The 27,080-nt window shown below is 33.7% G+C and overlaps 1 protein-coding gene across 3 annotated transcripts in view; it reads right to left on the minus strand.

The window, feature by feature from the left end:
- Positions 1 to 103: 103 nt before the first annotated feature.
- Positions 104 to 27,080, minus strand: part of LOC123547071 (uncharacterized) — a 60,771-nt gene continuing 33,794 nt past the window's right edge. Inside the window, exons 10-16 of one of the 3 annotated variants that reach the window (XM_045333848.2) lie at positions 25,547 to 25,636; positions 22,030 to 22,107; positions 10,609 to 11,173; positions 9,465 to 9,680; positions 9,134 to 9,228; positions 7,591 to 7,731; positions 104 to 6,862 (exon numbers count right to left, since the gene is read on the minus strand). In XM_045333848.2, coding sequence (XP_045189783.2) covers positions 6,797 to 6,862; positions 7,591 to 7,731; positions 9,134 to 9,228; positions 9,465 to 9,680; positions 10,609 to 11,173; positions 22,030 to 22,107; positions 25,547 to 25,636 — 1,251 coding nt within the window. In that variant the 3' untranslated portion in view covers positions 104 to 6,796. Of the gene's footprint in view, positions 6,863 to 6,888; positions 7,108 to 7,590; positions 7,732 to 9,133; positions 9,229 to 9,464; positions 9,681 to 10,608; positions 11,174 to 22,029; positions 22,108 to 25,546; positions 25,637 to 27,080 lie in introns of those variants that run through there. The other 2 variants (XM_053551363.1, XM_045333849.2) reach the window with 2 other exon arrangements.

The raw sequence follows: 27,080 nt of genomic DNA on the forward strand, positions 1-27,080 counted from the left end.
GAATCCTCATTCGCAGCAAGTTATACTTGGTAAATACATTTAATACAAGTTGCAATTATACAAATTATCACCACAACTTGACCAATAATTACAGAACAGAACAGAACAGAACAAAAGTTTATTCAGTAATTTGTACATATAGTACCTCATTACATGATATACATTGACATATAAGATATGATCATGTGGCAAAGTTGTTGAAAATTTAAACTTTAAATGGAGAACGGATCGTACGTAACAAGCCGTAACGGGCTGGTCTTTTTACCCCAAGACACCCCAGAACACCCCAAAACACAGCAACCACCATGACACCCAGCATCAAAATAATCACTTATTTGATACTATAAGTGGGTAACTATATAACATGATAACTCAAGGGGAACAACCCAAAACCATTTAACTGTAAATAAAGATGTAGCAGTTATTTCCTTTTTAATTTGTGCGATTTTGACAGACAAACAAACCTAAAAATGTAAACTGGGAGGTCCCGGGGCAAAAAGACCCGCGAATCGTAACGGTCTTAAAAATAAAGACGATGATGTTGCGAAGGAACACAAAAAACGTTACAATAACAACATCAGTGATTGCTATTCAATATTGATATGGCAACATAAACTGTCTGAAAGAATGAACTATGTATAATTCACTATGACAAAAAAAATAAGTAGTTGTTAGTACTGCTGGTATTAATGTTTCCATGCAGTTATAATTGTCAATGCTTTTATACAATGTGGAATGAGCACAATTAATAATTTCGTATACACATGAAACAATCATATCAATACTACAAATAGAGCTGCTTTTAAGAAAAGGGAATGCCTCCCTCAACTGCCTAATCATCTAAATTGCAAGTCAAGCCTTTATATACAGATTGCTCACAACAATTCAAGGGCCCAAACTCCGCTTTGGCTCATTATCAAACTTGTCCGAGGTCTTACGGTCAAACACATTTTATACAAATTTGGCGAAGATCGTGTTGGAAATGTTCAACTTGGAGTGCGGACAACAGCAAAAGAGCTGGTTTTTCGGTAATTCAAGGGCCGTAACTCCAAAATGCCTGAACCGATTTGGCTAGGTATCCAACTTGGCCCTTTATGGTCAAACACATTTTGTTCAAGTTTGGTGAAGATCGAATAAGAAATGTTTGGCTTAGATTGCGGACAAGAGCCACAAGGCCGATTTTTCGGTAAATCAATGGCCGTTACTCCAATATCCAATATGCCTGGACCGGTTTAGCTAGTTATCGAACTTGGCCGAGATCTTATGGTCAAACATATTTTTTCAAGTTCAGTGAAGATCGATTGAGAAATGTTTGACTTAAAGTGCGGACAATCTTTGTGACAGACACACACACACACACACACACACACACACACACCGACCGGAGTAAATCAATATGTCTCCCATACCACTGTGTGGTGGGAGACATAATGAACATGTTGCCTTATTATCTAAGTAACATAGTATTCCTTTTATCGCTTGCCAATCTGATATATCTACATAACTCTAACTGAACAGATTTTTTAGTAAATTGCAATAGTTCGACAAATTTATGCATATTTGGTCTTTCATAGTAGTACTTTTGTATACATTTACTACGATATTCATTATAAAAGTTACATATCAAATTAAAATGAAACTCGTCCTCAATATCGTGGACATTACAGAGTTGACAAATTATTTGGTTTCTCTCCAATCTATCTCTACCATATCTTCCAGTTTCTATGCGCAAACTATGTGCAGATACCCTAATACGGGTTAAATATTGTCTAGTTTTTTTACCAACAATTTTTTTTCTAGATAACTTTCCATACCAAATACAGGTTTAATATACATATACAAAGTATTTAATACATTGTTGTTTGCAATATCAGAAAACCACTTTTGCTTAAAACAATCTATAGCCCTTTCTTTAAATGTTAGTAAAAGCACATTTGACTGATAAGCAAGTGGGCTATTCCATACATCTGAAAAACCATATTCTTCAAGCAAACATTTTACTTTGGAAACCCAATTTTTAACATCTTTCTTACATTCATTTAAAGCATTGTCATACACATTTAGTAAAATATTGTATGCAATAATTTAAACCAGTACTTGATTATTAACTCATCTAAACCAAACCAATACTATAGTAGAGAATATTTGATGGTTTATATTGAAATTATATTATATTACGAAATTACTAGATTTTTCGCTCTCATATTTCCATATAATTATGTAATAAGTATTTATACTGAATAGCAGTCGAATGTCATTAGCCTTCCTCAGTTCATGGCATATTCGGTCCATAGATCTATATGAATACTTTCTAGTGCATTTAGTACATGAACTGGACTTCATTTTACACTGATGTTGTTTACGACGGTATTCCGGTTACATTTCTATTCTACGTACATTCATTAAAATCATTACTGAATGAAGTTTGAACATTGTAATTTAAGTACCTCTATGATATTTCTTATATATATTTATGTATGTTAAATGGCATGTAAAACATTAGTCTATATTAATTATTATGCAGTTTACTGATTAGGCAATGCGGGGAATGGGGTCTATTCCAGTCCGCAAACTTGTACATGGACTCTACCGCCATGTTTAACGTTAGATAAAGACAGAAGAGAGATCTTGAACCGAATTCTAAGCATCATTAAAACTTTTTTTAACGGCTATAGATTGCTGAGGTTATCCCCAGTGATTGTGCGCGGGACGATTTTTTAACTGTAAGAGGACCCACCGTGACCGAAAGGCTAAATGTATATTTTACAATATCTCTGACCGTTGTACGTTTACAATTACGTCATGTAAGTATAAATAATCCTTAAAAAGATCATTTGTATGGGACCTATTGGTATCTGAAATTATTTGAAGGAGACACCTCTTGCAGTAAAAGCTTGACAATAGCCGTATGATTGTGTCCGCACTAAAAAAACTGTAAGAGACGACAATACGACTTGAAGACGACATGATATAACCGATTTAACCTATGCTTTCTTCACTCTGTCACTTAAATCCAAGCACTCTCTTTTTACTGCCGTAAATGATATGATACACCTAAGAACATGAAACACTTCATTTATATTCTTCCATTCTTGTCACATGTACTCAAGTATTTTGATATGTAATTATCATTTATTTATTATTAGTTATCAAATCTGATACAGTGTGGTGGTTTCGATTGTGACTTTTAAGCGTAACCGTCGTCGCATAAGCACTTGTAGGTCGCGCTGAAATTCGTATCGTACACAAGTCATGGCGCGCATCTACAAAAATAAATGTTACATTGTACTACATGTTTTCCTCAGTCTTCATGACTTTTAGTGAATCAAAGTTCTGTTCATTTAATTCAGTATTTATGTTTTATTCCCAGAAGTAGGCGATTCTCATTTTTTTAAATGACGTCAGCATCGCCTCCGTTGTCATTTGCAGCGAAAAACAATGAAATTAATCTTTTATCGTTGCAAACTTTGGTCAATTTACGTACTTTAAACGGTGTAACGACTTAAACGGATATTTAGATTTTTTATGATAATGACGGCCACTCCATACATTAGAATAAAACAAAACCGTTAATGAGCTTCTAATGTATTACGAGGGCCATTCATAAAATAATGACAATCGTGCTGTGTACAGACTTCAAATTTAGTTTATCCCTGCAAAGTATTCGTCCTTGATTTCCGCAGTCCAAGAGATGAACGCTGCAGAGTAGTCACTCCTTGGCATGCTCTTAAGTATCTGGGGGAAAAAAACAATCCTACGTGCTTTTTTCGTAACTGCGCCCAACCAGCATCTTTTTCAGCCTTGTAAACAAGAAAAGTTCACAAGGACTTAGATTAAGCGGGATGATTAATTTGTAATACATTTTCATCTCTCAGAAACTTTTGAACGCTGGCATCGTTGTCAAGGATCAACTCGAGAATACGATTTTCGTTTAACAGCTTATCAGTACTCTTTAATTCTTCTAATGACTGACTTTCCGATGACGTATGAATTAGAACGAGTTAAAATATGGAATACAAAACCTTTCTGTCACTTTTATATCTTTTTCAATTACTGGTGTAAGGTCACCTTTTTGTAGCCATTGTTGTCAACTCCTGTGGCTCATAAAAGTACATCCATGTTCATCTCCTGGTAGGACCTGTGACATTATGCGATGATCTAAATTTGAGACCTTCTTCGGCGTTTCTCTTGCAGATTTAACTCTATCAGCCTTTTGCTCCTCGGTTAAAATGTAAGGCATCCATCTGGTACAAACCTTTCTGAAGTCCAGATGAAAGGTGAGAATCCCATGAGTTCTCTACGCTAACAAGGAAAGACACTATTTTGGACATCGTGTTCCTGACGTCTTTATCAATCAGTCGTTTTTCAGCAGCAATGTGTTTTGACGTCACTGCCAGGACGTTCCCTGTATATAAGGACTCCCTGACCATTCTAAATTGACGTACCCACCTATATACAGCTTTCTCTGATACTGCAGACTTTCTATATGAAGCATGCAGTTCACCGAGTACTTGCCTTGCAGGTACGTAGTTTAATGTACGCTATAATTTCAAAATTCGCTCTATGTATTTTGCTTAGTGTATATTAGTACACCTGATAAAGTTAAATATCTCAGAAACCGAACGAAAGTTTTCATTAAAACTTTGCAGGATTATATTGAAATTTTTGAATTACAAATAATTATCCCAAGTAAAATCTGGCTATATACGTCTTTATGAATAATTAATTGTTTATTTACAGATCTCTGTTCAAGTTGTAATTGCATGTTCAATAAATGAATTGTTAGGATATTAATTTTCTACAACAAAAGAAAAACCTCGCGTTGGTACCAAGTCTACTTAATGGTATTAATTACGGACTAAAATAACATGTTGAAGTACACTTTTCGACTCCTGCATAGCTAAGAAGCAAAGATAATATTTACACTAATAATTATTCAAATCTTGGCGTTTGCTTGTATTTTTATTGTTCAACAAAAAGGTCTAAGTTTTGCAAGGCATATCAGGTGACATATCTATACAAGACACAATGGGTATGTCAGTACTTTGTCTAAAATGTTTGAATGCAGCTAATGATTCAATTAGATTTAATTAAAAGTTATTATAATTGGTTACTTACTTAATTAATGTTTATCAATTGAAAGATAGAGCGGAGCACTAGGGTTAAGTTATTAACGTTAACTGAGAGCCTCACGCAAATCAGGATAATTTTCCATTCCATGTTTCGGCTCCATAAATCTCAAAAGGCACTGGTTATCTTTATAATCTATGTTTAGCATAAGGGTCTATTGCTACAAATTATGACTTAAAATGTCGTCTTAATCTGACCTAAACAAACTTTTCTTGTGTATTCATAACAAGCAGATAAATACGACTTAAACAGCTTAAACATTTTAAATTTTGGTTGATTCATCTTAAAATAGCGATAACAGAATATTTTTTAAGTATAGAAATATTTCAAAATTTAAAGCAGCATAACATTTTTTAGCAAACTGTATAATTTTCGAATCCTCCATTTACTGATCTAGTGAATTTTGAGCACATGTTTACTTGAAGTAAAAACAATTAATGATATGAATTGCACATATACATGTCATATCAAGGAGAATAACTCTGAATATAACAACAGCCTGAAGCCAACATTGGTTCAGCAGTCAGGAGTATAGATAGTCTTTTCAGAAACTGATCAGGCAAACAAAACATAACCTACATTTTTATGAACTCTTCTTCATTTATATATCCCATTCAGCTTTTTTTCATGACATTGGCGTACACTTTTAAGGTATTTTTTGCCACAGGGTGTCACCCGCTTTGTTCCTATCATCTTTGTGTTATTCATTGTTTTTCTATTTATGTTTGCATCATCATTTTTTACAAGTTTTGTTCTGTAAAAACTTGCTTCACGGGAACAGTAATCTACGTGTCTATTCCTTTCAAATCGTAGTCCCTGTTTGTTTATACGTAAGCTATACTAAGGCAATGCCAGACTTTTTCAGGTTCTTTGGAATGGAATTCATTCGCACTGCGTTACAGTATTCCATAAGCTATGGCTGTGCGATTGTTCCATTTTCATAACCTCTTATGAGCAAACTCAAAAACGAATATTGTTTTATAGTGTTTGGTTGCATTATATGCCTCTAAATGATCTTCTTAAAGGTTTTATTAGGAGCAGTGATTACTATTTAGAGGTTCGAAAAATATTATTGATATCGGTTTAAATATGTGTGAAATCTCATGCAGAATGCTGGGTTTGTTCATCATTTCAGATGTAAATTAAATGCTTTACATATGAATAAAAACTATTTTAACGTCTTTTCTCTGAAAAAGGTAATACAAAAATATCAACTTTTGCAAAAATGCTCCTTAAATAATACATCTTTATTGTTATACAGTGAGTTACCTTGAAATCTACAAATTTAGTAAGAACATACTAATTACCGCGTAACTGATTTAAGTAGAATATGAAAATATAAGAGGTGGCGAAAACAATTACAAAGACCGTCATTTATCACAGAAATAATGCTTACAAAAGCAACTTGAAGATTTTATCTCTGTATGTCTACAGCTGAAGTCTAGGTAATGACAAGACGACTTTACCGTCATTAAAAAATATAATTGCTTAACTTCTATTAAAGACATAAAATATGATGACAAATGGAATTTTCATATGAAACAACCTGAATGTGGAAACGCACGTTAAGCCGAATACATAACATTATGATACATGTTTAGTTATGATGACTTGTGGTATATAAAATAGTTCTAACTAAATTCCTAACATGCGTCATACTTTTGTTTTAAAATGCCACTCCACGATGGTCACTATATGACAAAAATAGTTGTTCTAGTTGTTTCCATTTCTCCTAAAATTGAAAGGGAAAAAGAAAATGTAATATGTAAAAGAATAAGTAGATAGAATTACTACAGCTCCGGAAAGCAAAAGATACTGCTTTTGAACAGCGATTTACATGAACTTTATGAGACCATATTATCTGGTCACGGCTCCATTACGTTTGACCTTCTTGAACATGTAATCGCTATTTTCATTGACATATGTCACAATTAGACTATATGACAAAAATAGTTGTTCTAGTTGTTTCCATTTCTCCTAAAATTGAAAGGGAAAAGAAAATGTAATATGTAAAAGAATAAGTAGATAGAATTACTACAGCTCCGGAAAGCAAAAGATACTGCTTTTGAACAGCGATTTACATGAACGTTATGAGACCATATTATCTGGTCACGGCTCCATTACGTTTGACCTTCTTGAACATGTAATCGCTATTTTCATTGACATATGTCACAATTAGACTGACTGTTTCTGAATTTTGATTGTATTTTACTCCCAATACATTGAACATTCCAAATCGGACCTTCTTTTCAACAGCTTATGATAGTTTTATATTAATAGACATTTTTCATTTTAATATTTTTCAACTGAAATTTTATAGTAGTTTCTACTCTTATATTATAGATTTGTACAAGCTATGATTGAAGTATTAAGCAATAACAAAAACAAAACAAAACACATGATCTTAGAGTCAAACTAATGGATACATACATATTTTATTAAAACCCAAAATGACACTACCTTCAATTCTTGCAATCCCTTGTGTGCCTCATCGCCGAATGCCTCATCGTGGAATTCTTCAGGACAATCTATGAAAACTTCTTTCAACAGATCAAATGAATCACCTTGTAGCCAAGTCAAATCTATTGCATTCTGGAAATCCTTTAGAGTAAAAGCAAATTATATTCGGTATGTGACATAAATGTAATCAATATTTACATAGTTACATTTTTGTGCGTAAAAACATTATAGACATTACCTTTTTCTCGCGTCACATCCAGATAAAAGTTTGTTTTAGCAGTGAAATGTAGGCTTCAAAAATGAAGATAGTGAGAAGGAAGATAAAAGTGTGAAAGTGTTAAGTAAGACGAAATATATACAAGTTAAATGGGGTTAAAAACATCCGCTTTGTGAGTTCAGGGGTGTAAGAGAGCACCGAGGGGTCAAGACATCGTTTCAACCCCTCAAAGTCAGGCTGAAGTACAGTGTGAGAAGGCAGGTGGTTCCACAACACGGCACGTTAAAGAAAGAAGGAGTATCTAAACTTTCTTCAGTACGGACTTGACGGAAGGAGAGTTCGTGCATATGCCGGGACATTCTCACAGGCCTTTTTAAATTAGATGGAAGTGGTACCGCAACTAAACCATTCATGATCTTGTAGTCGGGCTAGGTCGCGTCTGTCCTGTAAAGTCTGCCATCCCATCTCGTTCCGCATGCTGGTGACACTGTCATAGCTAGAATAATTATTTTAACCCATCTAACTGATCTTTTCTGAACTTTTTCTAATTTATCAATGTTGGTATCTGTGTGGGGGCTCCAGACTATACAGGCATACTCTAATTGCGGTCTCACCATGGTCTTATAGGCTGTTTCCTTAATATGTTGGTTTGTAGTCTGGATGTTTCTACGTAAAAATCCTAATGTTTTATTTACATTGGATGTTATTTGCTTTATGTGTTGATTCCATGAAAGGTCTTCAGATATATTGACTCCAAGATATTTTGCACTGGGTACTGATTCTAATATTTGGCAATGCAAGGTGTAATTGAAATTGATTTTGTATTTGGTACTTAGATATATAAATGTAGACACACTTGCTTGGATTGAACTCTATCTCCCAAGCATCATCCCACAACACAAGTTTATCTAGATCCTGTTGGAGAATGGAACAGTCTTGCTTGTTGTTGATCACAAGGCAAACGGCAGTGTTATCAGAAAATAGATGAACCCTAAGGAGACAGTTTCAAGTAAGCTTTCAGCTTCCTACTCAATTCTGTATGCCTTTTTGATATATATACATGTTGTAAATATATTGTAATTAATAAAATATTGTTTAAACCAAACAGACAGACCTGTTAAGAAAGAGATTCAGGAAGATCATTTATATAAAGAAGAAAGTGAAGAGGACCAAGTACTGAACCTTGGGGGACCCGTGATGTAACCGGGACTTGATTTGATGATTCTCCACCCAAGACGACTTGCTGAGTTCTGCCTATGGGAAAAGAATGGATCCAATTGATGGTGGCGGTGTAACGTCAATAACGACTGACTTATATTTTCTTACCTGTACAATACGAATTACACGTTCAAATCCGGAAACAGAGAGGTGCAGACGCCTTTCAAGTTCGATAAGACCATTGCACGTTTTTGAAAGGTTATCTGAATAATAAGATATTTGCACATGTACATTCGTTATAAAGATATTGTTATACATGTCACATATATTGTGAGAAATGAAAGGAAACGGTCAAAGTTGTTTTTCAACAAATCGATTAAAACATTGTTGCCTATATATGTAGTGCACTTGAAACCTATAGCACGGAATCAAAGCATGTTCTATATTAATCATTTGTTAAATTGTTACTCAGCGACACTGGAAAGAAAAAGAATAGTACCAATCATAGTGTTACGATCTCGTATCTCGCTGTATTTTGCATCCCTCTTTGATTCATATTCTTTCATCAATTTTCTCTGTCTATCCGCCTTTGTTCTTTTATCTTCTGCACTGATTCGTAGACTCCTGGCGGTACAGTCGCAATCATCGGCGCTATCAAAATTGATTTTCATTCCAATTCCTGCTGATGCCAGTGAAGGAAAGACTGATAATCCCCCTTTATTCAAATTTATTGAAATAAAGAAAGTTTAAAACGTAATAAATATAAGTCTCATTTAATCGGTGAATAAAATATAAACAATACTTCGGATGTGAAATAATAAGATCACGAATGCATTGCACGGGTTATATAATTATTCACATCTGAACCAGATAGGAACACATTTATTATTTCGATTCTAACCACGCAAACATTCAACAACAGCTTTTGAACTATATCTTAATGTTTGACCAACAAAAAAAATTATGCAATTCACATCCCCAGTGGAAAGCATAGCATAAAGCAAATTTATAATCTATAAATTTAACAATTTGTAAATACATAAACTATTGTAAAAAATAAATATGATTGTCTATACTTGTAATATTTTTAATAAATGTATGTCGGATATCAACACTCATTTTGTACAATTCAATATATATATTGTCAGTAGATTTTGGGAATTTAAATTGCATAGAACAAGTAAGATTTTAAATCATAAGCAAAAGATATAGCTTGTTAAATAGTTTAGGCAACGCTGATATGAGACCAATCTTCGCAAAACAACACAAGCAGTAAACTTTACGTAAGTTAAAATGATATGAAGAGGGTATTCATTCTTCCACATGACCATTTAAACGTTATCCTTTGCGAATATCGTTTATTTCAAGATTTTATAACAGTATAGGCAAGCGTGTTTTCCGCCTTGTGTTACCGAAGAAAAGTACATGTAATACTAGTATTAATATAAAAGTAAAATAATTCCCCCTTTGTATGAACCTCCTTTCATATCTAAAACGTCACTTTGTTGAGAAACACTGTTTACGTTAGCTGAAAAATTGCCAAGTAACGGGTCCGACCTAATTCAATACCTCACGTTTTATTTTTTAGATCATGTGTAAAATTAAAACAAGGATGTAATAAGAGGCTGTAACACTATACATACCTGTAAAGGGAGCAAACAGCAGCCCAACACCAAACGACAAAAAACCCCATCCTAACCCATTTTCACGATGTCGCCTTGATTCATGGCGAAGGTCTGTTGCACGGTTTTCTAGTTCTTCTGCTCCACGTTCTTCTTCGCGTGCATCCTCTTCGTACTTTGTGATATCTTGTTCTGTAAGTCGTATCTGTTTATCTAATCCCGATATTTCAATTTTAGCAAGTTCTATTTCTGTTTCCTTACATTTCTTCTTACCTCTGGTTATTTCAATAAAGTTGTTAATGTTAGTTTTCATGGCAAGAGCTTGTCCAAAGCAGTCGTTTACACCTTCTTTGAATTCGAGTAAACTACGAGATAGATTATCAATATCCACTCTACCTGGACAATTTACTCTTGAAAGTTTATATTTCTGCTGTAAGACATCATTTACTCTGACCGAAAACGTATTTGCAACGCAGTGCGCGACACCCTGTGCTTCTTTCACTAGCTTATTAATCTCAGATGTAACTGAATAATCATTTATATTGTAGGAATGTTCCTGTAGTCTACATGGTAAATGCCTCATTACCTGCAAGGAAAAATACAAAAGGCATTAAGACGAACATCATAATTAATGCAAGGATTTTTCAAGATTTTGTGACAATGGTACTATATTTAATGAGTTAATAAGCTTATACTTTTTAAAGTTTCACTAACATTTAGTTTCATGGCTTTAGAATATTCGTTCGAAGGACCCAGCAAAGTACAAAAATGTAATACAATTCCATCATGTTCCCTTGTGTTTCCTGGAAACAGAAACATCGTCTTGAGGTAAACCAGTTGAATGGTGTTTTGTTTTCCACAAGAGTATTACAAAATAGAAAAAGTGGAAACTCCACAGGTCGCTCAACACGACAAAAACAAAAATGTTGCAGGCTCGGTTATTATGAATGACTTTAACGGTAACAAAGCCAAATCTCTAAGTCTTGAATGGTCATCATAGTTTGCAAAACGTAATAAAACGCAAGATATACGATCTTATAAGTTAAAAAAAATCCATTTAGGGCATTTATTTTGACAAAAGGTAGTACAGTATTTAGGGTGCAGTATTAAGGCAGCTGTTCTGCTTTACAAGTGCACGTCTTATTATCTTAACCCAAACATTTCAAGAAAAAACTAGAGGTGCTGTTGAGAAAAGGGCATGTCTCCCACAACTGCCTAATCATCTGAATAGTAAGTCTGTCTTTGTATACTGTTTGCGACCTATTGGTATTCACATGTTGGAGTAACCGGTCTACAACTCTGTATCGGTAATTATGTTCAAGGGCCATAATTCCGAAGTGTCTGGACCGATTTAACTAGTTAACTTGGCCGAGGACTTATTAGCAACACAATTTTTTCAAGTTTGGTGAAGATCGGATGAGAAATATTCAACTTAGAGTGCGGACAAGCTTTGTGACAGACAGACACACACACACACACACAGACAGGAGTAAATCAATATGTCTCCCACACCACTGTGTGGTGAGAGACATAACAATTCATAGGCTGTTGTTTTTTTTTTAATGCATTGGCCAAATACTTAGAAAAAATAATAAAATAATAGTAATATCTGTCATGTGTTTACGAATCGGACAGAAATATCCGTCCCGAGGGCACCTGCGCATTGGGCGGTAATGAGGCTTGCCGAAAACAAAACATTGTTAGGAAAACATGTATGTAAAACCTCTTAATGAGTTCAGAGATCTTTGAACTTTGAAGCTCATTTATCTGCGTCATTAACATCTTATCGAACTCCCTGGCTATGCATTCTTTTTTTTTTTAAATGTTTATATAAGTTCAGAAGTAAACAAAGCTTATTAGTCCCCGACGATTTTAAATATATTTCTCGATTACAGATTAAGGTATAGAGTAATCGCGACACGAGTAACATTCACGTATACCATTTATCATATCTTATACCATACATCGAGTTTGAGCGCCCATCGTTTGTTTACAGTGTGCTTCTTTTGTGTATAACGTTTGTGTAGCGAAAAATGGTGCCAATAGCTCTCTTGTTTTGCGTTCAGCATTAAGAGAGAAACCGGCTTCTCGGCAATCAGGCTCTCGTGACAATGATCGCAACCAGTAGTATAGTGTCTGTCGAGAGTGATTAATTAAGAATTCTCACAAGGCTTGATTTGATTGCTAGTTAAACAAAAGAGAAAGTCAAGCTCTGTATATTCTGCATATAACAACGGTTGATGCGCGGACCGGTGTAAGAGCATTATGACGTCAATTATGACGCAAAATTGCTACATGACGACGAGTTCATTACTACTCGGATGAATAATATCCAGCTTAACTTTTATCAAAATATTTCAATGAACATGTAACTTAGAGAATAAAAACGACCAAGATCGTCTAGTTTACCAGATTTTGCTTAGACATTAAACCACTCGGGTTAACGCTTTCACAGATCAAATTCTGCGCATCTGAACTCTGATCCGTGATAAATAAGCAAAAACACTCGGAGGCCTTGAGTGTTTGCTAAAATAATATAAAGTAGAACTATATTTTTAATATAAATTATCTAATCAAGAAGAATATGCTATACACATGGGGAAAAAATTCAAGAAGGAGTAGGCCAAGTGAATTATCCTATATTAAACAATGGTTCTGCTATGTACTAGTATTATTTCTATTCTAATGTCTTTTATGTCAAAGTTCGGATTGGATAGGGAAGAATTATTTCTTGACGCATGTATAACGCCAAAAATGCTAGTTGTAGGTCAACATGATGTAAACTTGACCGTATTTGAATATTTAACCAGGACTAAGACATTTCACGTGCCATGTTAATTAAAAGTGCATAGACGTTTTTATTTTATGCTTTTTGGTGAAATACTGAAAAATATCAGTGAGGCCACACCAAATTAAAAAGTTGTTCATCGGATTTGCCGCTCGTATATTTTCAGAAACAAAACAAAAATTACACAAATGCTTATAACTCTAGACCAGATTGTTCTAAAATGTAATTTAATCACAACTAATACATTTCGTCTACTAGTATAATATATTAGGGCACTTATATTTAGTTGCGTTAAAGTTATTTCCCCTTATGCAGTTACGCCATATTCTTCTAATGTTTACTAAATTACTTTTCTACTAAAATCGGACTATTTCATTGAAAATCGGATGAAAACACACATTAATTTATTTGATAACATCAGTCTACATTATTATGGTAAGGGTAAATACATGTTGATGCATTTCTGTTTTCTGTTTTTCCTGCCAAAATAATCAGTATGTTTATATGAAAGTGGGTGGGGTAAGGAATTTACATTAGAAGTTGTGTTCAGACCAGTATTAGCTTTAGTTTTTCAGTCCTCGAGTAGAATAGAACTTAATGGAGACTTTGTTTCAACAAATTTAATCTGTTAAGAAAGTTTAGTTAGAACAAGAACTGTCTGTAAGATAGCATGCTCGACTTTTCTCAGTGCTTGACTCTGAATTAGAGCTTTGCCAGTAAAAGGGGCATAATAGTTAATAGCTTGGAAATTAACAGAGAAATTGGATATTATATAAAACATTAACAAAAACATGTAAGTTAAAAAGTGGCATAACTCTGTCAAAATTCAAATCAGAGTTTTAGGGATTGTTTCTTCTGGTGTAGACTAATGCATTTTTGTATAATACATATTTTCTAACAGCATTTACAACTATTGATTACTATATGTATGCCATTTATTACCCTTCTAATTTTGTTACTCAGGTAACTGTATGTACCCATGTTTTCTCAATCCTTGGTAAATTAGTTCTAATGTAAAAGGGCTATACATTCTATTTTAAGGTTTTTAATTAGTTAATCGAGAGCCGAAACAAGACAAATTTATTTCTTCGCTCTTCGCTCGCTCCTGATTTTCTCGAAAACAAAAACCAATATTTTTAATTATTTTTTCGCTCGCCGCCTCAATTTTGTCAGAAAAAAATTCTATGAGCAACTTTTCAATTTGGTGTGGTCTGAAATAAAACTGATATTTTCACTGTTTCAAAGCAGTGAAAATAAATATCAGTTTTATTTTTCACCGTTTAGAGAAAAGTGCCGGAACTACTTTCTTTTATTGAAATTACCTCTCTTTCATTTCCATTATGATTATTTCCCTTAGATTTTACTTTTTGTCTACTTATTATCTCCCTTTGTTACCCGTCTGCTATGAACAACAACAACTACAATCAACTGTCAAAATGGATACCATTCAAGAAACGGATGGTCCTGAATTTGAAATTGTATTTGGCCATTTGTTTGATGCAGATTCTTCTTTGATGAGGAAAATGTAAACAATGAAAATCAGGTTGAAATGCAGGATAATCAGGTTGAAATGCAAAACAAGTTTACTGTTGATAGGACATTCAGATCACTTGACGTTGATGCTTTCCTTGAATGCTCTGTAAATACAAACACAAAAGAAGAAAACTGAATGTGACATGAAATTCTTCAACATGTTTCTTCTGTCCAAAAATAATATGAGGAACCCTAAATTTATACCACCTGATGTGCTAAATGCTTATGTTTGTGAATTCCTATTGGGTGCAACAAAAATAAATGGAAAAAAATATTAGCCAAGTACATTAAGGAGTTTTGTTAGTTTCATTGATAGACACCTGAAATAAAAAAAAACTGTCTCTTATTAATGACCCAGAATTTTCCAAAGCCCGCATGGTTTTGAAAGGGAAACAAAAGCGGCTAAAGAGACAAGGGTATGGCAACAAGCCTAAAACTGCAGAACCACTGCTTGACGTGCACTTGCAAAAAATGTATAAATCCAAGTTATTAGGAGATAAAAATCTAAGGGCACTAATCCATTCTTTATGCCTTATCTGCACAAACTACTTTAGGATGCGCACTGGACAGGAGATTCATAATCTACGTTGGGGCGATATTCAGCTTCAAACTGATTACCAAACTGGGGAGGAATATTTAGTCATTGACACTGAGAGGCAAACTAAAACAAGGACAGGTGCTAATCCTAGATGCCAGGTATGGTAAAAATATTTTAGTTACTGTGAAGTCCTTATTATTCGCAGAGGATAAGTTTATGTGTGTTTCGTGGTTGCGCCAATCCACGAAATTAAAATTAAATTTTATGCTTTTCAGTGAAATACTAGAATTTATCAGTGAAATAAAATTGAAAAATTCACTGCTTCAGCCAATGAAAATATCATTATATCTTTCACTGGTACGGAACTACACTTGAATGCGAAAGAATATGAATTATAGATTTTGAACAGTGAAAATATCAATTTTATTTCACTGATAAATTCCGAAACAGTGAAAATATTAATTTTATTTCACTGATAAATTTCGGAACAGTGAAAATATCAATTTTATATCACTGATAAATTTCAGTATTTCACTGAAAAGCACAAAATAAAAAAAAATGTGTTCATTTTAACATTATATGCTGCTTCAACGCCTTTACAGATGACTTTGTTTTACTTCAACAGGCTTGTTAAACCAAAAGCTTGCAGTAATCCGAAAGACCCGGTACGTGATCCAGTACACTTGTATAAGCTGTACAGCATGAAGCGTCCAGAGGCTTCAATGTCAGATGACAGTCCTTTTTTCCTTGTTCCTGGAGGACACACCCAGAAATATTGGTTTAGAAACAGTGCTATGTAGTTGATGAGTCATATGGTTGGTTGGTACCATCTGGGGGATTAATTCTCATAGTGATTTTTGATAAGGCATACAACCCGGGAGTAAGATAATATGTGATAGCAATGTATCGACGGTAGCTTTTGGTGTGATAACATCCTGTTATACGCCTACAATTAGATACAAGTTCAGATTAGCTAAAATATATCCAATGTAGGCATACGAATTATGGAATATATGCTATTCAGTTTGAATAATTGATGTATTTGTAACCAGTATGTAAGAACAAACAAGTAAAATATTTCCTTAATTTTACACATTTTTGGGTTTGCTGCTTTCATCAAATTGGATAAATGTTAATTACATAATAACATGGACAACTATTAAGCATAATTACAGTTCATATTGGATTTTCTTCAGATAGATGTTAGACCTTGAGGTACCAATACCCCCTACCTCCCCTAGGGAATTATCAACATTTGACTTTCGGAAAGTACATACTGATTGCTTTTTATTCCTACATGAATGCCGTCTGAACGTTGGGGCTTTTGTAATTTACGGGACATTTAATATGTTTCCTAAAAACATTTAAGACGATGAAATAATGATACACAATGATTAAGAAAAAGTGCATTCTGTAGTTTATTAACGATTTTATTTAACCATAAATTGAATGTGCTTTAAAACAAGATTTCTTTCACGTACCTTAACATTTAAGTTAGTGTAATTTAAGTAACAGTGATTTTATTACCAAAATTATAGATAATTTACTCTTACCAATAACCCAAAGACCAGAAAGTTTATGATTCTTAAATACAATTGAAGGTACAGACTGAATAGTATTTCTTATAACTATTTCTTTTTCTGTGGTGGTAGGAACTTTTTCCATGATGTAATCTCCGTAAAGTTTGTATGTTATACCCCCTTCACATCTACGATTTTTCTTACGATTTGTGACGGATTGCACAAAATCGTAAAAGTTCACCGATTACCCACATTTACGAGCTATTTAAGAGCTGTTTACGATCAAACTGCGATTTATTCCGAGTTACTACGATGCATTTACGACTAAAATTACCGACTTGTTCCGAGTAATTACGGATCAATACGATCGTTTTACGAGCTATTTACAACTTATTTACGAGTTGTTGCGAGTGAATTACGGAATATCATGATTCACCAAAGGCTTTACGGGTACATTACGATTTGTTTACGAGTTGTAACGAGTAGTTGCGTGTTAGATACGAGTGTTTACGAATGCCATGTTTTTGCAATTTAAATTTGCACGAAGGCGAGCGTGATTTCCTCTTCTTGTTGACTACCTTCTTTTTAGGTGGCATTGTTGCAGATATGATTGAGGTCTCACTCCTTTGACGTATTGGCAGCAACTGAAAGGAACTGTTCGATTTGGCAGCTTTTATACCTCTCATAAATCGTAAAGCATACGTACGTACTCGTAAAGTACTCGTAAAGTGCCCGTAACAAATCGTAAACCCCTCGTACCGCATCGTGAAAGAAATCGTAAGAACTTGTAAACACATTGTAAACACATCGCATTTAATCGTAAAACAAAGTCTTTACGATACATTTACGAGCGCTTACGAGTGGTTTACGTGTTGTTTACGATACTTACGACTTGTTACGAGCTCTTTACGAGCTATTCACCGATAATTCAAATCGCGGACGATCGTAAGAAATTTTTGACATGTCAAAAATATTACCTCAACGTTCACGATTGCATGCGATCGTCTGCGAGTAGTGCCGAGCTATTTACGACTACCGACGAGCTATTTACGATTGCGTGCGACTGCCTACGAGTTGGCAAATCGTAAGGAATCGTATGAAAAAATCGTAGATGTGAAGGGGGTATTACCAAAATGTTACAAAACTTGAAATTTCTGAAGTGAAGAAAATGCTCTACATAGATCGGGAAAAATTCTATAACATTTTATAATAACTATACATAATTTATGTTGTTGAACTAGATATTTGCTAGAATGCAGTGAATCACCATCTCATTACAATAGTTTTGCGAATTTTACGTGATAATAATATGTGTTACCAAAATCAGTACAAATCAATTATAAATGTTCAAGAACATATACATGTAAATATTGACAGTGATACATTTTAGAAATAGGTTTTAAACAGATACAAAACAAATAGATACACATCGAAACATCATGGCTTCATAGAGACAGAAACATTCTTAGTTTAAATGTTACAAATCTTCAGGCACTTACTTATTAAAATATGCCATACATTATCAACCATGATTATTTGACCTTCAACCGATGTTTATGAAAACAAGTAAGGGAAGTTGCTGACACTCCAAGCCTTGAAAATCTGAAGAATGCTGAAAGTCAAACAGCGTTCAGAGAGTACTTTCAAAAGTACCAACACTTCAAAAGAAGAGTCAGAGAAAGACATCACGGAAAAGGACACACTTCTGTATATACCTTATTGATACCATTCATAATATACTGGCATGATATACTGGCACTGATACAGGCCAAAAAGGTCAATGAGCTGGATCTGCATATAGGAGTCTGGCACAAGTTGTGCCCACTATCCTTTGCGTCCAATCATCTGAACTATGCAATATATCCACCTGCTTATCCGTTAGTTCATACTAATTTGTTTTAGCTCGATTGTGATGAAAGCTTCAAGTTTATTGGAACCACTCTCGAGTCCGCTTCCTGGAAATACCAGTACTGAGCTTACCAATATTGACTATATCTTATAATATTCAGACAGTGATGAAGAGTCATAACTAAGAATGTTCTAGTATGTTTAATAGACAGAAAATGTGGTTTATTGAAAACAAAGAATAACAATGACATGATATAAAAGAGAATGACTGAAAAAATAACGGTAGCATATTACCGATTACGGTAACATATTGTAACGTAAATTATACTTTTGCATTCAATTAATTTACGTGACATTTGATATCTCCCCTTAGAATTACAATTCTATTGATTAGTTGATATAATTTTACCAACAACCAGTTTATTTGAAATATTATGAAAATCTTGATTTTTATGGTAACATATTTTACTGTATAAAAGTACCATGTGGTATTGTTCAGCATAAAAATGTTTACTGTTTAGCATAAGAACATTGACACAGAAGTAGGCATGAGTATGCACCTTTTAGACAGATCAAACAGCAATATATCATGTTTAAACATATTTTGTGTTTTTCGTCTACACGTGTGTTGTCACAATTCTGTAAAATACAAAAATACATAAACTGAGCTGTTTGTCTATTAATTGCCAAGCAAATATAGTCAAGGATAAGAGAGAACCATTAGTTTGAAATAGAAAGTCTTCTTATGTCTAACGCAAGTTTGATGAAAGTCTATTTTGGGGTGGGGTTATTGCACGGCTAAAAACGCACAAAAAGCTACCATCATTGCAATGCTATCTCATAGTTTCTGAATTGTCAGATGTTTACCTATCCAAAAATAGCATTGAGCTTTATTCCCCTCGGATGGTACCGCTAGCCAAAATTACTGGGTCTGGCTCATCGACTAATGGACATCGACAAAATTTACAAAATAATGAATGAAATGAAAGAAAAGAAACTATCTTTATTAAAGTATATTTTGGACAGAATTCCTGATTATAAATTAAGCGTAGTTAATATAAAATAAATAATTTCACTGCTTTTAAGCATGATTGAAAATATCAGATTAATTCAGTATTTCAATGAAAAGCATAAGTTAATTACAATATTTCACTGAAAATCTTAAAATAACATTTATTTAGGAAGGTAGCAAGCTAACATGTATTTTTATTTTTCTTCAGTGTAAGAAAGCCTCTCTTCCAAACGTTATCCGATGATGGAGTCCCAGCCAATCATATTGTGCAAATCTCCGAACACAAAAATGTAAACAGCCTAAATAACTACAGCAAACTGAATAATGCACAAAGCAAAAATATTTCTGACATACTGCCAGACAGAGCAACAAGCACGGCTCAAAGGAACAGCACCATACCCACTAACTTGGGGAATTTAGAAAGTCCAGTGCCGAAAAGGCTTCTTTATCAATAGCATTTCCATGAAAATATCACATTCAACTTCCATAATTCCAGAACTGAGACCAATCAACTTTCACAGCAGGTGATCTGTTCCAGTCCAAAAGCTGCTAACAGTTGTGCGATGGAAAGTCAACATTCCCCCACACAAAAACAGTTCAAAAGAATCCATATGTTTCCAGAAAGTGACAGTGTCTAAAAACTTGAGGACTCAAAATCATCATGAACTTTTGAATTTCCTGTTGACTGTTCCTTCAAATACGTGTGATTTATAATTGATATTCATATTAATCCGCAGTTTTTAATTTAACGTAAGCTGGGATGGTCCAAATTGTACAGCTGCAATAGCTGTCATAATATTCATTGAACCGATCTAATATAAATTTTTTGGTAGAAAATATTTCTTACAAATATTTACTGCTGATATATTTTAGCGCATTTTTTAAGCGCATTTAATTTAGTGTTTGATCACGTGCTTTGGCCCGTATTTGGGGCTACTAGTGGAGAATAACAAATCAAACAAAAAGAAAATTGCGGGTAATTTTGTCTTTTTGGTCGTAGAAAAGCATAAAATAAAAAGAAAATGTGTTTGTTCCTTTCGCCAGTCATGAAAATACTATTTTCGAAGCTCACGAGATGAAATAAAATTCTGCCATTCGTGAGAATACTATTTTCGAAGCTCGCTAGATGAAATAAAAATTTGCCACTCATGAGAATACTATTTTCGAAGCTCACGAGATGAAATAAAATTTTGCCACTCGTGAGAATAATATTTTCGAAGCTCACGAGATGAAATAAAATTACATCTTACACTAAAATAAACAAATATCCTCTATATCAATTATTTTGCGTACTTAATAATCTATTCAGAGTGTGTGCAGTATTATTCTGTTATATTATTCGATTCTGAAATGCTTTTTGTACAGTTCAGAAGATCGGATATGGTTGCACTCAATATAGGTGTCTATATGTTGCTGAGCAAAATGTTGGCTTGACGTCAGTGATGCCATGTTTTAATGAAAACAGAGTTTTCAGGATAGAAAATAAGTCGTACAGTCTGTCCATAACAGTTTTTCTCTTTATTCTCTGGTTTCTGTGTTTCTGCAAGTTGAGTTCATGTGTTTACGGTTCAAATTGGGGTTTGTATTATATGCTGTAACATGGGCATATAAGTGTTCCTGTGGTTACTGTACGTCTGTAAGGGTTTCACCTGATTTGCAGTAATTTTATTTACTTTGTCTTGTAATATAAAAACATGATGGGGTTAAAAAGTGAGATTTAGTGCCAGTAAACTAGCTTAAGTGAGTGTGTGTGAGTTGGAATTTACGGGGAATCGACATAAAAATGTCATTGATCACCAAAAAGAAAGTTTTATTGAAAACATAAATTGCAAAACATCTCTAAAGCAATTATGTAAAGATGTATATACACATAAAGAGTTTAAATCGATGTTGGTGGTTGGCAACAGCACAGAAAATTTGTAAATTATCTTTCGAACCGTCTGCGTAAATTGGGAAATAGTGGTTGTAAGTTGACTTATTTTAATTATATTTGGATTTGAATATTTCAGGGTTAGTTTCAGACTTTTTAAAGTTCATATTGGTAGTTATGCTAATGACTGTTCAAGGGTGTTGCCCTGCAGTGAACCAACAGGATGGTTCATAGTGTCTGTTTGTTTTCTCTATTACTTTTACCTTTTGCTTTCGTTTGTATTTGTGTAAACTTACACTCAGCCTGTGTGCGCGTGTATACAGTTAAACTGACCTCTATTTCCGTATTGGCAGCTGCGATCATTGAATATGATGTTTCCTTTTGGACGTTTGCTTTTGGTTTATATCCGACCTAAAAGTAGTATAAATTTGATTAAAAATGCAACGTCCTTGCTGATATTAGAACAGATTCTACACAATGCCCCATTTGGACTTTTTCTGTCTGCTTTAGATCGCTGATTATGAGATTCTTAACCTTTATCTCATCTGTCCGAAACCACTTAAGTGTATAAGGCAAGTAAAGTTTATTGCTCTTACTAAAATGTGACCTTGATACAGGTTATAAACAGCAATTTAACGGAGGCTGAATGACATGCGAAATACAATAATTTCTATTCATCTCATTCTAATGTACAGAGCCGGACATTCAATGTAAGCGACTATCTTATAATTAATAACAAACTACTTAAGGTGTTGTTCACATTACTGGTACTTTGCGGTCATGACAGAAACGAAACAGAAGAGTTTGTTTGACATATTTATTGAACAAGGATAAAAAGAATGCACCTTTTTGATAGGATAGATTAAACAGGTGTGGCAGGAAAACATTATCTAAAGAAAGTTGTGAGAAATGAACCTTTTACAGCTATTCAATAAGACTGTCTTAATATATTTATCTTAAAAGTTCAGGTTGAATTTGCGATAGCTAACTTTTCCTGTATATTTTATGATACAATGATACAATTGTACTTTACGTTTTTAACAAAAGGGTTCAGTACAGAAAAGTTAGATAGAGATAGAGATAGAGATAGAGATAGATTTATTTCTGTGTATAATGTACATATTAATTGCAATATAAATAAATATACAGATAACAATAAACAAGTACGCATGTTAAATAAAGCCATGTCATATACATACTAATACAAAGGATAACACAAAAAGATATAGAAATCATCTCTTATATCCATTGTGATCCTTGGGGTGAGTATGATATGGTATGACTTGGGAAGACATAACACAGAAAAAAAAACACGACAGACTTAGGTTATCACAATGCGTAGATATAAAATTATAAAAAAAAACTAACATTATCATAATAGATGGATTAAAATATAAGTATTATATGTTATCATCTAACACATTATTCTATATAACTGAAAAGCTAAATTATCTGGTAAAATAAGGTAACAAGTACGCTGCCTGGGCAGTCCAAGCGCGCAGTACTGTACCTTATGTAATACTAGAAGCTAAATCATGAATGTAAGATATGAAACTTACTATGGTAAAATTATGTCATGAAACATCTGACAAAAATGACTAGCAGAGAATAAATATATCCGAATAAAATTGTACTGGAACCTAAAAATGAATAAAAAATTTAAACAAATTCAGATAATAGTATTCAGGAGTTCTTTGACCTTGGACTTAAACGTTGAAATTTTTGTTGCATCCCTAACAGTTTGTGGCAAACTGTTCCACAGGTTACAACCATTATATGCGAAACTTTTCACTTTTGGAATAGCAAAACGTTTACTATCTGAATAAGAATTGTCCATATTGTCTTACGTACTGCACCAACAGGAATAAAATACTCTCTCATGTAAGCAGGAGCAATGTTAGAGTACATCTTAAAGACATGACATAGAGTTATTTGATTGACCCTATTTGCCACAAGTAACCAGTTAAGGCGTTAAAATGTTCTTTATCAATATGTGACCTGGGGTTTAAATTGAAACTAAATCTGATTAATTTTTCTTGGAAAAGCAGACAAACAAACCGATATCGAAATTAAATGTCTTTCATTTCAAGAGTAAATGAAGTTTTCGCAAATGTCATTTTAACGGCTTATTTAACAGGCTGAAAATGCAATACATTTGATTCGCCCTAAGCTAACGTGACATTTTATATAAAATTTGTAATTGGTAAGTCTAGGAAAAAGGAATTTACGAAAACTACTTTTACTCTTCAATACAATTCTTTATAAAGTTTTATGTTTTCTGTTTCATAAATATTTGTTTCCAATTAAATTTGAAATATATTTCACTGAAGCTTGTCAGTAAGATATTCAATCATAATTAAAAATGAAAGGCTAGCTAATCTTTTTAGATATTATTTCTTGAACATACGCAAAAGGCTGATTTTTCACAACTTTGCCTCAGCAAAGCTTTTTCCTGAAATACCTGTTAAATTCATCTGTCTAAAAAAAGGGGTAGATTTGATATATTACACTTGTTCAATAACAGATGATGTTAAACAATCTCTCTGTTTTTTGGTTTATTTCATAAAAAAAAAATAAGACGCACTTCTAGCTTTACATTATGGTTAACTTTCCTGTTGAGTAAATAAGAACCAGGCGGGCATTAATTGTTTTTGTAGGTTTTTGTACGATGAATTTAACTTTATTTTTTATAATATTGCTAATAAACTTATCTCTTAATATAAAGTGTATCAATTACCAGTTTTAATTATTTTTTCCAGTTTACCCATCACCGAAACATAGTTTACACTGATTATTTTCTACATCTTGTTAAAAGCCCGCTCCATCCATGAACGGACACGATCTAGCAGTGTCTGTTAACATTTTACCTCAATGCATTCGTGCTTTCAGTGTTTTGTATGGCGTTTTTAGCGTATGTTAATGAATTCAGCGCTCTAGTGAAATCAGTGTCAACTAATATGAATATTTCATAAGCATTTATATTTATGTCAATGACTTTATCTTAAAATCAGAGCCGGATGTTATAAAACTGAGACTGGAGACAAGCCTGATGTGGCTCTAGAGCGTTCACTAGCTTTTCCTATGTTTCGATCTAGTGACTTAGGTTTTTAGTAAATGTAACAGAAGTTTCGAAATTGTAAAAAATTGGTTCCATTAATACAAGCATTCAGATGAAATTGTTATAAAGGCTAAGACGCTTCACTTCCATGGAATAATCAAAAGTTCATGGACGTTTAATGAATTTTTGTACATACCCATTAACGATTCAGAGTTTGTGTAATACCGTTCTGTAATATTACTCGATGCTGAAATGTCTTTTATACAATGTAGAAGAATGAGTATGGTAAACCGTTGCACTCATTATCGGCGCCTATATGCTACCGAAAAATATCGACTTGTAGTCAATGTTGCCGTGTTTTAAGGAAAACAAACAAGAATTTTTATATTAGAAAATAAATCGTACAGTGTGCCCTTTGCAGTTTTTCTTTGTTCTCTGTCTTCTTCAAAGTCAATGAGTACATATGTTTAGGTTCCATTTGGTTTTGCATTATATATGCTATCATTAGCCTGTGTTTCACAATATGTTTCTGTGGTTACTGTTACGTCTGTAAGGGATTCACCTGATGTGCAGTAATAAAAAAACATGAAGGGAGGGAATAAAAGTGACATTTTGTGCCAGTAAACTAGCTTTTAAATAAAAGCTTCATACTAGTAGAGATGCCACTGACCGTTCCAGGGTGTTTTCCCTGCAGTATTCCAACTGGATTGTTCATAGTGTCTGTTAATTATTTTTTCTATTATTTTTACTTTTTGCTTTCGTTTGTGTTTGTGTATACATGTATACACTTACCTCTATTTCCGTACTAAGTCCTGTATGGGCAGCTTCGATCTTTGAATATGCCGTTTCACTTTGGACCTCTGTTTTTGGTTTATATCTGACCTAAATAGTATAAACTTGATTTTAAAGCGGATGTGTGTATACAGGATACATGCGTCCCCCACTCCTGCCACAGTACATGGTTTCATGACTCTACGTGAAATATTTTTAAGATATTTGCATCATAAACTTTTAAGAACTTTGTGTATTTTTCACTTAGTGAAGGACCATAACTGGCCTAGCTGAGTAAAATCCCAAAGAGAACATCAGGAGCACAACTCCACATGTTATAAAGCAATCCTCATTTTTGTTTTATGACTCTAGGTCAAGTACATTTTGAGGTACATGGGGCACAAACTTATTTATTTCACTACTGTAAGTCAAAGGCCATAACTTTTGCAAAATTAAAAGAACTCAGGAGCACTAATTCACATGCTGGATGATATTTCTACAGGGTTTCATGACTCTAGCCGAATTTCTTTTAAGATGTATGCAATACAAACTTTTAAGCATAGTATGTGTATTTTTCACTAATTCAAAGACCATTACTAACTCTAGTCTGGTTTAATGAAATCCTAAACAGAACATCAGATGCGCAACTTCACGTGCTATATAACAATCCTCTAACGTTTAATGACTATAAGTCAAATTGGTTTAGAAATACATGCAAAACAAACGTTTATCCCATTTATGCATCTTTTGAAAATCAAGGGTCATAACTCTGGTCTGACTGAAGAAATCCGGAACAGTATCCCAGGTGCAAATACTCACATGTTTCATGACCCAAAGTTAAACGCTTTTTAAGATATGTGCGAAACAACTTTTATGCCTTTTTATGCATATTTTTGACTTGGACAATGGCCAGAATTCTGGTGTGGCTAAATGGTATCTCTAACAATATCTTAAATAATATTCCTGTAATGTTTCATAATAATAAGTCAAATACATGTTTTGAGATAACTGCGACAAAATCCTGTTTGGTTTGAGGACTCCGGATCAAATACTTTTTGAGATATGAACGACACGGAAAGATGAACGGACGGACGGACAGACAAGGGTAAGTGTAAGTGCCCCCAAAAATTTGCAACTTTCATAATGCTATTTGATCAGATTCTGCACAGTGCCCTATTTTGACATTTTTTTCTGACTCTTAACCTTTATCTTATCTGCCCGAACCCCCTTTATGAGAATAAGGTATGATTACCTACAAAGCTGGTTGCCTCTTTTTATTCTTCTGCAAAGTTTCCTTGACACAAGATGTTAAGTACTAGCAATTCAATGTAATCTGAAGGACATGAGGAATACATTAATTTCTATTAAAGGAACATTCTAATTAATTTCTACTTGAATAAAGTGGTGATAAATGAGCATTTTGAAGGTATTCATTAAGACTGTCATAATATAAATATCTTGAAAGTTCAGCTTGAATTTACTATGACTAACATTTTTCATGTGTTTCATGATACAATCGTACTTCCAATTTAATAGCAAACAAAAAGTTTCTGTA

This window comes from Mercenaria mercenaria, chromosome 9 (assembly GCF_021730395.1).
Source record: "Mercenaria mercenaria strain notata chromosome 9, MADL_Memer_1, whole genome shotgun sequence".
Classification (NCBI taxonomy): Eukaryota; Metazoa; Mollusca; class Bivalvia; order Venerida; family Veneridae; genus Mercenaria; species Mercenaria mercenaria.